Raw genomic sequence first — 17367 nt, 5'->3', positions numbered from 1 at the left:
TTGCTGAACAATGATATCTTCCATATATTCTTACTTCAAAGAACTAATGTATTGTAAGAGTCGATCCAAAAGAAACTAATTACTACAAGAAAAAAGGCACAAATTATGTTATAAGACATGTCTAAATCTTTAGTTAATTTCTCTAACCTTTGATTTTGGGATTCAATCCTCATTTTCATAGCTGCATTTTTTGTTGAGTGTTCTTTTAGTTGACTACCACGCTATAATTTAAATGATAAATCCCTTTTGGTGAGAATCCATCTCACTAGCAAGCTACCTTAGTGTATTTTGCAAATTTAGAATACCATGACATATGCACTTTCCAAGATGACCATGCTTATCTTATGATCACACCAACTAGAAAATAAGCAGAATTGTCCACACTTTCAAGGCTACGGAGGTTTCCATAGGAACTACTAAATCCTTCAAGTGAAGAGCCACCCAACTTGCCAATAATGCTAAGATTGCCACAATTTCCATCGAAAATGCCCTTTGAATGGTGAACTAACCTGATATAGGCCATGGAACAGGAATCACTAAAATCACCATTGGATATGTTGAGCTTAAACCCAAATTACGAGACAATCCAACACACAATAATGCAAATTCTAACCATTGTACAGGCCTAAAATAAATACCCACACAATAATTCACCAACCTTTCAACATTATTGCTCTCACCTCCACTATGTAGGATGAAGTGCGGGAGAAGTATAGAGAGGAGGGGCACATTAAAGACACAACCCTCCTCAATAGACTCCAAGTGCCAATTGTACTTGGATTAATCTTGCATGTTGAACATTAATTTGATGTTGAAGTTGGTTTTCGTGGAATGAGATAATTAACTAAGTCACCTCATTTGGACAATATTCCTTTGTCCAAAAAAACCACTTTATTGACCATTTCATATAATTGTGTATCACAAGACCATAAAATATGCAAAAGTTTTAATACATTCAATGTATGGAATGAACCGTTTAATTCTTACAATAATTCTCGAAAAGAAGAAAATAATGTTTAAAGCTCATTTTTCTCATTTTTCAAAAACATAAAAAAATCACCAAAAATCAATACATTCTTAATTTCACAAACTCAAAACATGATTAATATAAAACAATAATTTTTACTTAGTTATTTATTATGATTGACAACCTCACACATACTTTCATCTTAAAATTCCTCCTTAAATTATAAATTGTCCCCCAACCCATACCTACCATTATTTCAAATTAATCAATTTTCTTTGTCATCCCTCACACACATATCCTATAAACATTATCATTGTGAAGAAAAAGGAAATTTAAGAAATATTACTTCAAAACAAACTCCAATATTAATATGATAGCATACCCATTGAATGATGTGCTAATATGATTGATAGCATCCTCATTAAATCACGTGCTAACATGCTTTGCAAACCCTTCTTCCTCTTTGTTAAAAGGAATAGGAGTTACACTATTTAATATTCAAGTTATTTCATAGAAATGTTATTCATTAAAAATTATTTTTTTGCAAGTTGAAGCAATTAGTTAGTGCAAACCCTTCTTCATCTTTGTTAAAAGAAATAGGAGTTACACTATTTAATATTCGAGTTATTTCATTGAAATGTTATTCATTAATAATTAAATTTTTGCAGGTTGAAGCCATTAGTTATTTGAAGTAAGTTTATAGTTATTTGAGGTAAGTAAGTTTGTTTTAGTTTTTATTTTTATTTTTTTTAAGTTAATATTGGGTATTATTTTAAATAAAGATTATATATATTAAAAAATATTGCTATTAAATTACATGAACGGAAACCACTAGTAACATAAATCTAAAGCCTTAAAATTATCAAAAGTTGTTAAGACTTCATTTAACTAGAGTATACTGTAAATATAAATTTATAAAAATAGGTTGTGTGTGCCAAACTTTGACATATATTAATATGAAGACAAAAAAGAATGCTAGCGCTTCAAGTAAAAAATCAGTAGAATCTCTAGGAATTCGTGTTGGTTGGTCATTACTCTTATCTGAGGAGAAAGAGATGTCTGTTGATCTCCTAGCTAGAATGGTTAGCTTGAGGTCTCATGTTGAAATTTGTGTTGGTTGGTCATTACCCTCATCCAATGAGAAAGAGATATACGCTGATCTCCTAACTAGAATGGTTAGCTTGAGGTCTCATGTTGAGTCCTCTTGTACCTCTCTGTGTGGCTTGCAATATTCAAATGATGTTTAACCTTGTACCGAATGATGTTTAACCTTGTACTGACTTCATGCCATGATCAGTGAAGTGACAAGAGCATATGCAATGAGCTAGTATAGTGGGAGTTGCAACCCCCTTTTGTGTGAGTTGGTATCATATCAAGGGCGGGAAACACCCAGTCCTAGGCAACATTATTTGAAAAATTATATATATATATATGAAATTGGTTGCATACATGGATTAAGTAGTTCAATTACTATTAAAAGGAAAGAACATCATAAATTAATATTTAATTTTAGTATGGTGTGTGTGTCTTTTTTGGATTAGGGTTTCTAAAATTTTAATTTAATTATCAATAATTATTAGGTGGATGGTATAGATTTAATTCTATGAAATATTCTAAGATATTCTTAATAGCGTACACAAATCAAAGATTGAATTTTATCTCTAAAGTAGTTATGCATCTTTTGTCTTTTTAATTGAATTGATTAATTTAAAAAAGGTCATATGAACATGTGTCACTTGAAATGATTTATGGTTTTTAGGACATGTGGTATTGGTAAGCCATGATATTGACTCATGGTATTGTAACAAAACCTATTTGAGATTAATAATTTCCATGATAAAATGACGGAATTGGAGTTGTCTCACTAAAGACAACTCGGTAAATTTCTATGGAAGAATCTTGCTACATGTTTTATTTTAATGTATAAATGTTTAATTTATATACTAATAATTAATAATAATAATAATAAAGTTATTTAGTTCTTTTTTATTTAAATTTTAGCAACTTGAGATGTATGATAAACAAGTGTTTAAGCAAGTGTTTTGATGTTTGTCATGGTTTGATACCTATGAGTGTTTACCAGTCATTTAATTATATGGTTGCCCTAATTTATAAATTAAGTGACTAATCAACTCAATCCATGACAAGTATAAAAACACTTACTTCATGATACATCTTATATTGCCAAGATTTTAAAAAATCATAAAAATTAACTATATTATAATTTTATTATTATTAATCATTGAAAATGTTCTTAATTATGAAGATTCAATTCTACTTGATGACAAAGATTATTAATCTTTAAATATGCTTTCTTTCTATACCATGAGTTTATAAAATAGTTTATCAATACCACTATTTATCAATATCACATGCCTAAAACACCATAACTCATCTCATATGACACTTGTTTGTATGACCTTTTTTTAATTAATCAATTTAATTAAAAAGGCAAAAATGACATAACTATTGAGATAAATCTTTTTTTCCCGTAGAAAAAGTCGTAATTTCTATTAAGTCAAAAGAAATTACATTCTGTAGATGCTGAGCATATCCATACTGAGGCAGGATGCCTCTCAAAACTTCTAAAAGAGACTGTTAATTGTTCCAAAAAACTGAAACAGATAAACGAACATAAAAACATTCCTCTCCCCAAACTGTTTATCCACGCAGGGAGTTCGGAGAGGTATATATCCAAAAGACCAGCAGAGAAAAGAAACATATACAGGATATGTTTTCTATTGTTACTTCATTACTGTGCAGCTGTAGATTGCTGCCCAAAAAAACAAAAAAATAAAATAACTATGATTGTCCGCCATAGTCGATACTGATCATTATAACAGTTTATATATAAAAGCATGAAAAAAAACAGCATTTTGTGCATGTTGGGACCCCTTTCAGTTATGAGCGTCCCTTTGAGCCTGATAGTCATCAAAGGGTCTGTGATAGTGCTGAAAGAAGGTTCCATCCAGATCTTCTTGTATTAGCCAGTCCGCTTCTTGCCTCTGCGCTGCTTGCTTGGATAGGTAGTCCGCCCGAGCGTTGCGCTCCCTGTATATATGGCGACAGTCAAATTTTTCAAAAGCATCTGTTAGTCTGAGTGCCTCATCCAGTATGTGTCTCAAAGAGAAAGCAGTGCAAGATGATTTTCTGGTGAGCCAATTGCAGACAATCTTTGAATCTCCAAACAATTGTAGTTTTGTGCAGCCTTTCTCATGTGCAAAAGAAATGAGGTGTTTTGCAGTGGTGAGCTCAGCAAAGTTGTTTGTGCCTCTTCCCAGGTGAATTTGGAGCATGAAATAGTGTTTTTCTCTCAAGTAGAGGAGGGCTCCCCCCCCACAGCCTTCCTCTTGGGCTGAGCCATCAAAGTAAGCCCAGGGGATAGATTTATCTATGAGTTCTGGGGTTATGGTCCGAGGGGGGGCTGGTGGAGGATCATCAGGAATGAGAGCAAGGTCTGCAAATATGTGGGCAATAATGACAGGCCAGTGAGGAGGTTTTTGGTCAAAAATTGCACGGTTCCTTGCTATCCAGATGGACCAGCACATGAGGAGAGGGATATTCTTGTCTTTCCCAGAGTGTTGTTCCTGCCAGTTTTTCCAGGCCTCGAAGATGGATAGGCCATGCCATTGATGGAGGGAGGGGGAGCGTGAAGAGAGAATAGACCATTGTTCTTGGACAACCGGACAGGAAAGGAAGAGGTGTTCAGTATCTTCATCATTCCTTCTGCATAAATGGCACCAGAAAGGTCCATAGAAGGATCGTTTTTTCAAGTTTGCCCCAGTAGGAATTTTGTTGAATAGTATAGCCCACATGAGAAGTCGCGTTCTGGGGGCTGCTTTTAGATGCCAAATTGCTCTCCACCATTGCTGTGTATTGTCTGGCTGAAATGTTTGCATGAGCTGCAGGTATCCCTCCTTTGGGGTGTATGAACCATTTTTAGCTAGAGCCCAGACAATCTCGTCCTCCTCCTCCGATATTCTGATGTGTGCTTGTGTGAGAGCCTCCGTATATGACTCCCATTCTTGTCTCCATTGTTCCGGAATGTGAAGGTCTTGTGATGTCCTCCAAGCCTGATGGAGAAAACTGGAGTTTTCTTGGTCTGCAATGTGAACAATATGCGTGGCACCCTGATCCCTTAGATGTGTTAGGAGCTGCCCAGATAGTCTATGCATGTTTCCACATCCAATCCAGGGATCAATACCAATACGGACAGAGTTTCCCTGTTTAATTCTCCATGTGAGTCCCTCCCGTATTAGGGGAAGAGAATTAAGGACTGCTTTCCATATGATTGAATGTCTTCCACTTCCCCTATGATCCCTGCAAATCCAGCTATATATGCTTTCCGGGGCAATGTATTTTTCCATAACTACTTTCTTCCAGAGACTATGTGATGTGAGGAGTTGCCATCCCAATTTTGCTGCCAGAGCATTTGCAAATAAATCTAATCTCTTTATTCCCCAGCCTCCCCATTTTTTAGGTCTAGCTATGGTGTCCCATTTTACCCAGGCGAAGAGATTTCCTTGTTTAGTCCCCTTCCATAAGAATCTGCAGCATATTTTTTGAAGCCTGGTTAAGATCCCTCTTGGTATCCAAGCCAGAGACATCCAGTACACCGGCGTAGCTTCCAGCACTGCTTTTATAAGAGTGAGTCTTCCTGCCCTTGTGAGATATCTATTATACCAGACATTAATCCTTTTCTCCACTTTAGTGATTAACCATATCCAATCAGCTATTCTGTATCCTCCATGTTTCACCCTGAACCCCAGATACTTCAGCCCTTCCTCCATAGGGTGAATATGAAAGGGGAAGCGATTTTTTGTGTAGATGACTTCTTGTGGAGTGCAACCAATCGCTGTTATGGTAGATTTTTGTACATTTATAACCATCCCTGTTGCTTTCTGGAAGAGATCAAAAACATGTTGTAACGCAGATGAGTCAGCCATGCTTCCATTTAAAAAGATCAGTACATCATCCACAAACAGTAGATGTGTAAGGGAGCAGTTGTCCGTGATTTTAATCCCTTTTATTCGTCCTCTTCTGTGTTCAGATGCAATCAACCTGCTTAGCCCTTCCATAATGAGAAGAAACAGGAGGGGGGATAGTGGGCAGCCTTGTCTGAGGCCTCTTTCGGCAGTGAAGAAGGGGGTGGGGGAGCCATTAAGGAGGACGCTGAACGGAACATCAGAGATACAGCTCATGATTCTTTTAATGAAGAGGAAGGGGAAACCCAAATGGGTGAGGAGCATTCTGATGTATAGCAAATTTACCCTATCGAAAGCTTTTGAGAGGTCCACCTTGAGGATCATTCCTTTCAGATTTTTGCTTTGCATAGAGTGAAGAAGCTCTTGAGCAGTACCAATAGCTTCATGGATCTGACGCCGGTGGAGGAAAGCGAATTGTTCAGAGGAAATATTGGCCGAGAGAATGGGCTTGATCCTGTTTGCTAGGATTTTGGCCAATATCTTATAGAGGCAGTTGCAGAGCGAGATAGGCCTAAAATCATTAAAAGACACTGGCTTATCAGATTTGGGGATGAGGGCAATGAAGGTGGCTTTGATGCTCGAGGGGATAGATCCATTTTGGCTGCAGTGATTGATAGCTTTGAGAATGTCTTGTCCTAGCAGCTCGAAAAAAGCTGAATAGAACTCAATGGTCCAGCCATCTGGTCCCGGGCTCTTGTCCTTTTGGAAGCCTTTGATGGTGGCTTCCAATTCCTCCAATGTAATATCTTTAGTGAGCTCCTCTGCATCTTCCTCATCCACGAATCTAGGGAATAGTTCTGCCACTCTCATGATTTCTAACAGACTTGCTTGTCCCGGGGCCTTGTATATGTTTCTGAAGTGCGAAGAGGCTAGATAAGCAAGTTCTCCAGGACTGCTAACCGGATGTCCTTGATCATCTTGTAGCTCCCAGATAGTGTTGATCGCCTTCCGCCCATTTGCAAAACGGTGGAAAAATTTTGTGTTCTCATCCCCCTCCTTGAGCCAAATGGCTCTGCTTCTTAGTCTCCAGGAGTCCTCCCTGTCTCTGAGAACCTGAGTCCTCCTTTTGATGAGGTCTTCATACATGGATTTCTGATCTGGGGATAAAAATGTTCCATCTGAGTGGGATTCAAGGACCTCGATAGCTTGTTCCGCCAGAGATATTGTTTGATCATCCTGTTTTCTCTTCGATTTTGCCCATTCTCTTGAAATCACTTTGATTTCGGAGAGGTTCCTGACAAAGCCAGTGGCTGGGTCCACATCTTCAGGAATCGGATGTGCTTTCCAGAAGTCCGTTATCAGTTTGATGTAAGTGGGATCCCGGAGCCAAGTTGCATTAAATTTGAAAGGGGCTTTTTGGGTCTGTTGTCTTGCTCCCATTTCCAGGTATATGGGCCTATGGTCCGAGATCCCACCACTTCCCACCCATTGTCTAGATCTAGGGTGTTGGTTGCAAAGTCCTTCCTTAATGATGAAACGATCCAGCCTTCTTGCTAGGCTTTGGTCCCCTGTTCTGTTGTTCTTCCATGTGTATTGGATTTTTGCAGAAGGGAGATCAATCCAATGATGATCTTCTAGCAGTTGCCCAAAGAAGTCAGAGAGGGGGTCGATTTGTGCCAGATGTCCCCATGATTCAGAGAAACCTATTGAGAAATTTAAATCTCCACCCAATATAATGTTCTCAGCTTGGAGAAGCGGGGAGCCGAGGAGCTTTTGCCAGAAAAGCTCTCTGTTTAGGCAGGGTCCATAGACATTTATAATTTTAAGATTTTCCTCCATGTCTTTTGAATATATATCTGCCCCCAGAAAACCCCCTCCACCCCAGATGTTCTTTAGATGAATGGAGTTGTTCTTAAAGCCAATAGCAATGCCTCCTGATCGGCCTGATACATCGATGGCTGTAAAAGTCCACCCAGGCAGCCATAAACCAAGTATGGAGGTTGCAGAGTCTGCTTTGCATAAGGTTTCTTGTAAGAAGATGATGTCCACAGGGTTTGTGAGTAAGAGACGCTTCAGGGCCGATTTTTTATCGGGGCTGGCCAACCCTCTACAGTTGAAGGACAAGATTTTCATGGAGGGGGGTGGGGGAGGGTGTGTGGGGGAGGGTGTCCTGCGCTCTAAGGGCCCTGTGAAGTGTCTGTTGTCTGCCAAGGAGGACCTCGTCCTCCGTTTGCTTCCGAGCTATTGACATAGAGGAAGGTCGACCACGCCCCTGCTTGGGCGAGAGGATTTGGGACTCCACCGACATCCCAATGGAGTCCGAGACTTTCAGCTTAGTGGTCGAGCGGGTGGGATATCTCGGAGAAGAGTTTACTGAAGGGGAGGGCGAAGGAAAGGAGGGGTGGGGGAAAGAGGGAAGCGAGGAGGAGATGGGAAGGCCAGATGGCCTCGGGATGGGGCAGGATACATAAAGCGAAGGGGGTTGGGAAGGGCATGCAACCTTTACCAGGTCAAGGGCAGACGGGGATGAGGGAGGGGGGATCCTGATAGGGGGGGGCATGCCAGTGGTAGATAAACTCATAGATGCAAATAGAGAAACAGAGGCAGACGATATAGAGGACGTACCCGAGGAGAAGACAGCTCCCTTTGCGGCTTTGGAGCGCGTCAGAGGAGGAGATGGAGGCCGAGTCGAGTTTGAGACTTGCTTCTTGCGACGAGGTGCTGGAGGCGCTTCCACCGTGTCCGATGTGATGATGTGGTCCGTTCTTGGTGCCATAGCTGCCGGGGGGTCAGGCAGTCCTTCTGTGGTGGGCAGGTCCTGGCCTGTAGCTGTCTGCTGGGTCTTCTGGAGGAGGGGGCAATCCTTATATAGATGACCCACCTGGTGGCATCTTCTGCATCTATAGGGGATGCCCTCATAATCAAGCTTCTGCTTCCTTGAAGTGGATTTCCATTGTATGGTGATATTTTCCGGCACTCCCCCTCTGGTATCCATATGCACTAGGATTCTTGCATATGCCATCGCGCCCGTCGAGATGTAGGATTTATCGGATTCCATGAAAGTGCCGAGCGCATTCCCAATTCTCTTGAAGATATCTTCAGACCAGTACTGCAGTGGCAAGCCCGGTAGTCTGACCCAGACTGGTCCAATGCCTAATAGCTCCGTCTCCGGGTCGAAAAGGGGCGTCCATCGCTTGAGAAGGACCGGGGCTTTCTCAAAATGCCAAAACGATGAAAGGACCCAACTCGTGTGGTCCGCCCGTGCAAATTTGAGTGCGAACCATCCTCGCACAAACGTCTGGACCGATGGAATCTCCGCGAGGTATTGACCCCAGATCTCAGTCGCCCATTGCTTTATTTTTGCCGCCGAGGTGTGTCTGCCTTTAATCCGACCCACAAGGACGCAGTCCGCCAGATCCATGGCGTCCCCCCACTGAATATCCTCTTCCAGTCGCAGGAAAACGTCCTCCGCAGTGGATTTAAAACAGCGCTGCTTCTTGGCGGGGCGGGAGGACATGCGGCCCGGGTTGACAGTTGCCTGAGAGCCCGCAGGGGGGGGAACAGGAGGGGGGGGAGTGGGTTAGTCCCGGGGGTGGGGATGGCTTCAGGGAGAGGAGGGACCGCGTGATAGCTGCCAGAGGGAGCGGGAGGGACCGAGGGAGGGTTTGATACCGAGAGGGGAGGGTTTGCCGCAGGATGAGAGGGGATCTCTGAAGGGATTACGGGGAGAAGGGTATGGGAGGGTAAATCCGGCAGATGGGGGGTTATGCCGTTCGGGGAGGATTGTAAACAGTCCGCCAGGAAACCCAGAGAAGCCGGAGAGGGGACCGCGAAGGAGTTCCAGGAGGAGGGCTCGCCTGGGAAGAGTGAGGTGGGGAGAGACGGGTCAGTAGGAGGAGAAAGATGCTCAAAACTAGCAGACATATTCCCACTGTGCAGACCCCCGGATGAAGTAAACGTGGAGCGCCAGATGGAGCTTTCCGCCAGCGGGGACTCCGAATAATCCACTTCCTCTGAGTCCATGTCGACAGCTGCAAAGTGCCCTCCTCGGTAAACAGGTAACCGCCCGAATGTGCTCTCCTCGAAACCTGGTAACCGCTTAGGGTCAGCACCGACAGCGGGGGGAAACCGTTGAGCCTGTGCAGGTGGATGATCTTTGCTACAGGTCGCTCTCTCCGTTAGCAATGAAAACGACTCCCTCAAAGTGCTGTCGGCCGATCAGGTGGGTAGGCTCCGTTCCGATGCGAGGAGAGCAGGTAGCCTGGAGGAAAATAACTAAGGTAAAAAGGAGTAAACGGGGGAGCAAAGGTAATAAGGTTAAAAGGAGTCACGGGTCGCGGGGAAAAACAGAAACCGGCTCGAGGACCAAAGTAAAAATGGGGGGAGAGTACGGGTGCGGGGGGGTTTACAGGGCCGTAGAACGGCCTGCAAAACCCTGTCAGTAGGGTTTCATTGCTGAGGTTGCAGAGCCCGTTTTTATATTCTCGGTCCCTCTCACTATTGAGATAAATCTTATATGAGTATTACTAAAAATATTCTAGAATATTCTAAGGAAATTAAATTCCTACAGTGCATCTAATAATTATTAATAGTTAAATTAAAATTCTGAAGAACTTATTCCAAAACAGACATATTTATAAAAACAAATAATTAATTTTCCATTTATTGAAACATTAATACATTTTCTACTTTATTTTATTATTATAATAATAATTTAAAATTTAAAATTTAAATTTTTTGAAAACCTTTTAAGAATTAAGAATTTAAAATAAAATAAATATTTTAGTTGGTTTAGGGTTTAGTTTTTATTAGGTTATTAATTTTATGGTAATGGTGGAGGATGATAACTTTTTGTGAGGAATTAATCTTATGGGAAGGTGGAGAAATATTTGTTTCAAATTACTATCTAGAATCTAGTTAAATCATTTTAGTAACAAGATCATTTTTCCATCCAACATTAAAATTAGCTGTAAACACTAAATAAATAAATAAATTTACCTATTTATTTATCTATCTAACCCCTGTAAACATGACAAGGATCAATAGCAAAAATTACTATTGGTCAGTTCCAACATTATAGAATCCTTACAATACTACCATGCAATTCTCCAGGGCTGAAAATAACCAGCCTACCAATAAGCGGTACCCTGTTACCCTGCAATTCTCTATGACTGAAAATAATCAGCCTACCAATAAGGGCTGTATATGACAGACCAGTTAAATTTTGGCAGACCAGTGATTCAACTACAAACATATATAGCTTTATACATTTGTAACGTGTAAGCAAGCTAGCTATTTGTTAGCTTCTCCACAGCATATACCAAATTAGGAAAAGAATATGCATGTCCTTGCTCCATGGTGGTATATGTCGCTGTTCACTGATAAGTACTCACTGAATTTGAAATTTTGAAAATGGGTTTAATGTGCCTTTGAATAATTTTTTTTTAAATCTCATATGTATCCGTTACCCTTCAAATGTTTTATTGGTTAGCAGCTGTGATACATATTTTCTCATTTTCTATCTTAAAATGGCTGACCCCTTAATTTATCCACTGATGCGGCCCTGGATAAAGATTTGACTGTGCTGTTACTCATCTTATGCATGCTTGATGGCGCTTCCTGTACTTGTAACTTTTTCCATCAAAAAGTTCTGAACTTTTTAAGTAATCATAAGCAGCGGTGGAGGGGAACCAACAATGGTGGTGGGGAACCATGTTGGAGAGTTGTTGGTATTTTATTTTATTTTCTATCATCTATTGATGGAAAGATATATATTTTCAATAACTATTCAAATTGATTTTTATTACACTACATAAAACCTGTAGAGCAAAAACCTTTTTTTTCTTTTCAATGGTTCGTTATTCAAAATATTTTTGTTAAGTGTATAAATAAATTCAGCATTTTGGAAAACTTATGAAATATTTAAATTATAAAAATTTAATAATTTAAAATTATAATTTTCCTAATTTTTAACGGACTTCTTTCTTTTTCATTTTTTCCCAAAATTAACCAAAAATCACTAATCTAAACATTATTTTTGCCAAAATTAACCAAAAATCACTAATCTAAACATTATAGGTGATTGAGGAAAAAAAAGTTAACCCCTAACCATCTATAATAATAACAGATTTAGTGCATTTTGATCTCTCTTTTTTTTATTATTGGAAACCTATTTTTAAAAATCACTAATCTAAACATTACAGGTGATTGAGGAAAAAAAAGTCAACCCCTAACCATCTATTTAATAATAACAGATTTAGTGCATTTTGATCTCTTTTTTTTTATTATTGGAAACCTATTTTTAAAGCCATAGTCTAACAATTATGCCTTTTTTGGCCCCGAAATTATGGAAATTTCCGCCATCAAAAACATGATTCAAATACAGCCTCTACAAAAATTGCAATTTTTGTAATTTTCAAATTCCGGTCACTTTTGACCTACCGTCCAACCAATTCCACAGTCAATTCCTCGGCCTCGGCCTCCGTAGACGACTAAAAGATTATCATATGATTCATTTCTCGGTGAGATTTTGTGATTGACATTTATTATGACATGACACATACTTCCAGAGTCGGTCAGATTTATAGTTGACATTTATTATGACATCACACAAAAGTTTTCAAAGCCAGTGAAATAGGGAGATCATCACCAGCTTATAAAATCAGTTATCTTCTTTTTGCTTGAATGGGCAGACTGAAATTATTTTTAACCACAGAAATTATAGGCAGACTGAAATTCATTTTGACCAAATTAATAATAAAAAAATACAAAAATCCCAATCACACATTTTAAGTCATGTTTACTAATTTAATTTCAATTATAAAGAAAAGAAATGTGGGGACTCTCAATATCTGTTTGTCTAACAAAATCAGGCACAGTTATCTCAAAATGAAGGTAAATCAAGTTCCAAAACACACTTAAATACCATCTAAATTTCAGAAAGCAACTTGATTCCATGAGTTCCATCACAGTTTGTTTCTGTTCAATGAAATAAATACTAGTACAGTTTATTCGAAAGCTAAAATCAATGCTCAATTTGGAGAATGCTTTTTGCAAAAAGTGATCCAATTGGTTTGTTGCTCCAAAGAAACAGAAAGATTCCTTCCATGATATTTGATGAATAATGTGTTCATCAAGCTCTTGATCAAACATACATTTGATGAAACATGCATTTAGCATTGAAAACATATGTACATGCATTTTTGCTTCTTTCATCGCCCTATCTTCATAATGAGCATTATGATATTTACTAACGAGAGAAGTGGTTTTTTTAACCCAAGTTTCATCTAGGTATATGACTCCCTGATCTCCTCTCATCTTTCTGCTACGAGGAAATCTGAGTGAGCTTGTACCAAATGGAGTAGAGCAGTAAACCAACCCAGGAGAATAATACAAGTAGAAAAAGACATTGAGGTCTAAAAATGTTTCATTGAAAACGAGGCAAGGCAGCTTGATTGCAGTAAGTGATCCATGAACAAAACAGGGCATCATTTTTTTCGACAGATGCTTGGGGATTCTGTTTAAAAGGAAGAATACCCCAGTAAGAATCTGTACAAAACTGAAAGTGCCCAACTCTCCCATATTATACATTGACATCATACAGCTACATTTCTGTAACAATCTTCACAGTCTGCACTGACTGGAACTAATAAATGATGTGCAGGAAATGCCTCTTCCTTTGTATTTTTCATTTTGACCAAAAAAGATATGTGAAGGGAAGTCACTTCAACAATAAGTAAGCTGATTTGCCCAGCCAGTCTGAAGAGATGACGCTACTCTCATGGTCTCAACCTGACCCACTCATACCGTCCAGAAAGGGGCAAGTCATTGACAGGATCATAATTGTACCTGAACAAAACAATGGAAGCTGTAAAAATCCAACATTGTTAACTTTAAAAACAAGATAGAGGATGAGAGGAATACACCAACAGGAAATGCAAGTAACAGATTATCTTCAAACCATTATATGGAATCAGACTGTTTATAGAAATATAAAAATGCAAATGCAGAATTAGTTTCTCAGTTTCTCAACATGAAACACTCATTATAAGGAATAAGAAAAAGTAGAAGGAATACAAGAAAGAAATAAAAAACTAAAAAAGAGGAAAGTATTAATCTAAACAAAAATGTGAAAAGAAGAGTATTAATATGGAATGGCAGCATTATAGAAGAAGAAAGTATTAATGTGAAAAGAATATCCCATCATAAAGCATATGCCAATGCAGAAATTTAGAAGTCAATGTGAAGAGAGTATTAATGTAGAAAGAATATTCCGTCATAAGGGATATGCCACTGCAGAGATAAACCAAAAATTGTCAGGAGGGCAGTATCAGTGTAGAACAAAATCTCAACAAGAATATATAGACACAGTGTGTTATAAACATCACATAAATAAATGAAAGAAATAGAAGAATGTGAAGAGTAGTAATATGCACTGAAATATGATTGCAGAAGTTACAAAAATTATATATGAAATAAAATTAAGTTTAAACAGAAAGAGAATATTAATGTGGAATAAAAACCCTATCATAAGAGATATCTGATATTCCACTACAGTAAGATAGCATTTTATAAGGGATGTAGTGTACAAAGATATGCCTATGGAGTAAGATAGTATTACAAACATCGTGATAATATCTTTAAGCCAAAGACGGCTAATAGACATGAACACAGAAGCAACTGACAATGTTATCAATGAAATTAAATGAAGCGAGTGCTATCACAAGCAGAAACTTGCACCCAAAGCCAGCTTATATTACACTGGCAAAGCTTTTGGTGAGAAATCAAACCACCTCCATCTCACAATTGCTTGCCATGTATGTAAATGACAACACACAAATGAAAGAAATTTCATTAATACCTTTCTATGAACAGCCTTTGTTGCTGTTGCTCTGCCCCAGCAAAGAATTCCTCCATTTCATGTGAGGTTGGAGCACTCCTCCTACCTTCGTTTTGCATTCTTCTTCGGCGGGATCTGCGACAATATGGCCTTGTTGTAGAACCAGGGGCTTCCAACGCCTCCCCAGTCCCTATAGCACTAGAAGGCGTACATTCTCTAATGCCTCTGCAAAGGGGAAAAAATAAAACGTATATAACATTAAGCCCAATTTCACAGATAAGATTTGGGACCAACAAACTCAACAAAAGTTAAAAAAATTAAAATAAGCACACTACCTGTCCCTTCCCTCCTGATCAATGACATTCTCTCCGAATGAGCCCTCCATAGGAATGACAGTCTCATCCTCAAAGGCTTTGAAATGTCTCATGCTGCTACTTTGAAGTGCAACATTTTCTGTTTCAACCAATTCTTCCCGGACTTCCTCTTTCTCAGCCCTGTTAGTCTTCACTCTGGAATGTGCCTGAGAAAGAGATGTAGTTGAATTAGTTCTTGAGTACCCAACCGTAGAGGGTACTCTTCTCCTACTCCTCATACTCCCAGCGCTCTTGCTCTGCCTAGACCTGCTAGGCTTGGACTCTTCTGCAACCATAAAGGCTGATTGCTCTGCTTCCCTTAAATTTCCCCTTCCTGAATCACTACACTGCAGCTGCAGGCCTCTGTTTTTCAAACTCCTGTGTTGCTCGATTTGGGGAGCAGAACAGGGAGACACGGATACTTTCTCAAGCCTTCTGCTGCGGAGCTCCATATATGATGTTGTCTGCAAGTGTCCAACGCTGCACATTTTAGAGGACTTGGAGCTGACAGGAGGAGCCGTGTTTTCTTTCTTCTGTAGAGCAAGAGTCCTAGTCCTAGCTCTAGTCCTAACTCCAAGAGAGCTAGACTGGGAAACCTCCATGACTGCAACCTCCCCAGCTCCTTTGGCCTTTTTCATGTATTTCCCCATCCTAGAACCACGTGAGGTAGCCACGGTTGGAACCACAATAATTGTTCCCAAAGAGATATATATATGTATACGTCTGTATACCCGCCCGTGTATATATTATATCTTTTCTCTCTGCAACCCAAAAAAAAGCTGCAGGTACCCAAAAAGATGTTCAGTTCAGAAAAATCATTGGACGCCAAAAGCCCTTCAGGAGACACAGCGACTTCATATAACCTTGTCCCTATCAAAAGCTAGGGGTCTTTCAACCTTCTGCGACAACAGGATACTGCACCAGACAACCACAAAAAAGTATTAGGTTTGTTGAATGGATTAGCAGAGAATACATAGATAGGGAAAGACCAAGTACAGCAATGACGCAAAATTTGGGAATTACGGGATTGTTGATGGAGGAAGTCACCTGTACCATGAGGGCAAGGTCGCTGAGAGCAAGAAAAAAAATGGGATGGAAAAAAACAGACAAGGAGAAGAGACCATGAATCTATAAAAGGAGACAAGCAGAAAGGCGAGCGAGAGAGGATGTAACAGGAGGCACGAGCGTACTGATGAATGAATCCCCTGGCTGACACAACTGCACCCACAACCCTCAGTCACTCAAAATTTCCAACGAGAAAGACTGCCGAGCAAGAAGAAGCAGAGCAAAGAGTCTGTCTGGTAGCAAGCAATAAGGCATTGGATACCTCGTTCGCTCGGACAACAACGCTGAAAAGTTGCTTCGGTACAAGTGACACCTCACCTCTCATAAGGGTTATTAAAAAAATTTATTTGGGTTTATTTGTTTTGGAATTGGGTTTTAGGCAAAGTTTGGTTTTTTATAAATGTTCGGAGTTCCGGGTCTATTTAAAGGTCAGAGGGTACTTTTTAATGAAATTTTAATCTTTAACAAACTTTTAACTAAATCTAAATGGCAAAAACAGCCTGAAAAATTATAATAAAAAAATTGAATACCCTTCCTCTCACATGCGCTCCACCCCAGTGCCACTCGCCATTAGATTTGGGATTAAAATAAATCTGTACTCTTCTTATATAAAATTATGCAAACCCTCATTTCTGTCTGGGATGCAAATGCACCCGTACTATTATCTGCAAACCCTGGTTTCTCTTTAATAATCTCTGTAATTCTCTGTCGGTTTAGCTGTGGTTCAGCCAACTGCGGGCAGTTGAAGTCTAAGTGAACTTAGTGATGATTGTACTTGGAAATGCCCTTAAGCCCTCACGGTGTTTTTCAGACCCTTGGGACACAAATTACAATCTCATTCATCATCAATCGTCATGCACACACACCTTAAATGAGGACTCCCCCGTTCATCTGACAAACATAAAATAATTCTCATGCACGGATGTAGTGGTTACTTACAATGTCTGTGCATGCATGCATTAATTAATTAATGTTGGCATGGGGGGAAGTTTGAATGATTGGAAAAACAGGAAATGAATAATGGAGGGGGCCATGGGGCATGGGCCATGGCAATGGACATTGGACATCCATGCAACTTGTGAGCTCATAACGGTTAGATTTCAAATTCTACCAATAACCCACTTGCCTCTTGCTATTTTTGTTCAGTCAGTTGAGTCCGTTGGTACCAAGAGGGCCTCTGCTTCTCTCTATCCACATCCAACAGTACAATGTTGAGTT

General features: G+C 39.6%; 2 protein-coding genes across 3 annotated transcripts; both read right to left on the bottom strand.

Moving 5' to 3' along the window:
• Positions 1–3864: 3864 nt before the first annotated feature.
• Positions 3865–9409, bottom strand: LOC149227624 (uncharacterized). Its single transcript, XM_089380554.1, has 3 exons — positions 8518–9409; positions 7006–7850; positions 3865–6897 (listed from the first exon to the last, which is right to left on the bottom strand). The coding sequence occupies exons 1-3, from the start codon at positions 9407–9409 to the stop codon at positions 3865–3867; spliced, it is 4770 nt and encodes a 1589-aa protein (XP_089236680.1).
• Positions 9410–13279: 3870 nt separating this feature from the next.
• LOC149227623 (cyclin-dependent kinase inhibitor 3-like) lies at positions 13280–16462 on the bottom strand. Of its 2 annotated transcripts, none has more exons than XM_089377842.1 (4): positions 16132–16462; positions 15067–15999; positions 14753–14956; positions 13280–13740 (listed from the first exon to the last, which is right to left on the bottom strand). In XM_089377842.1, the coding sequence occupies exons 2-4, from the start codon at positions 15732–15734 to the stop codon at positions 13671–13673; spliced, it is 942 nt and encodes a 313-aa protein (XP_089233968.1). In that variant the 5' UTR covers positions 15735–15999; positions 16132–16462; the 3' UTR covers positions 13280–13670. The 2 variants fall into 2 exon arrangements, with proteins under 2 accessions (XP_089233968.1, XP_089233969.1); XM_089377843.1 differs by having other exon boundaries at positions 16138–16462.
• Positions 16463–17367: the final 905 nt, after the last annotated feature.

This window comes from Pinus tabuliformis, chromosome J, assembly GCF_031772625.1.
Source record: "Pinus tabuliformis cultivar Carrire ecotype Pingquan chromosome J, CPIR1, whole genome shotgun sequence".
In the NCBI taxonomy this organism is placed as follows: Eukaryota; Viridiplantae; Streptophyta; class Pinopsida; order Pinales; family Pinaceae; genus Pinus; species Pinus tabuliformis.
This window is presented reverse-complemented; position numbering and strand designations above follow the sequence as displayed.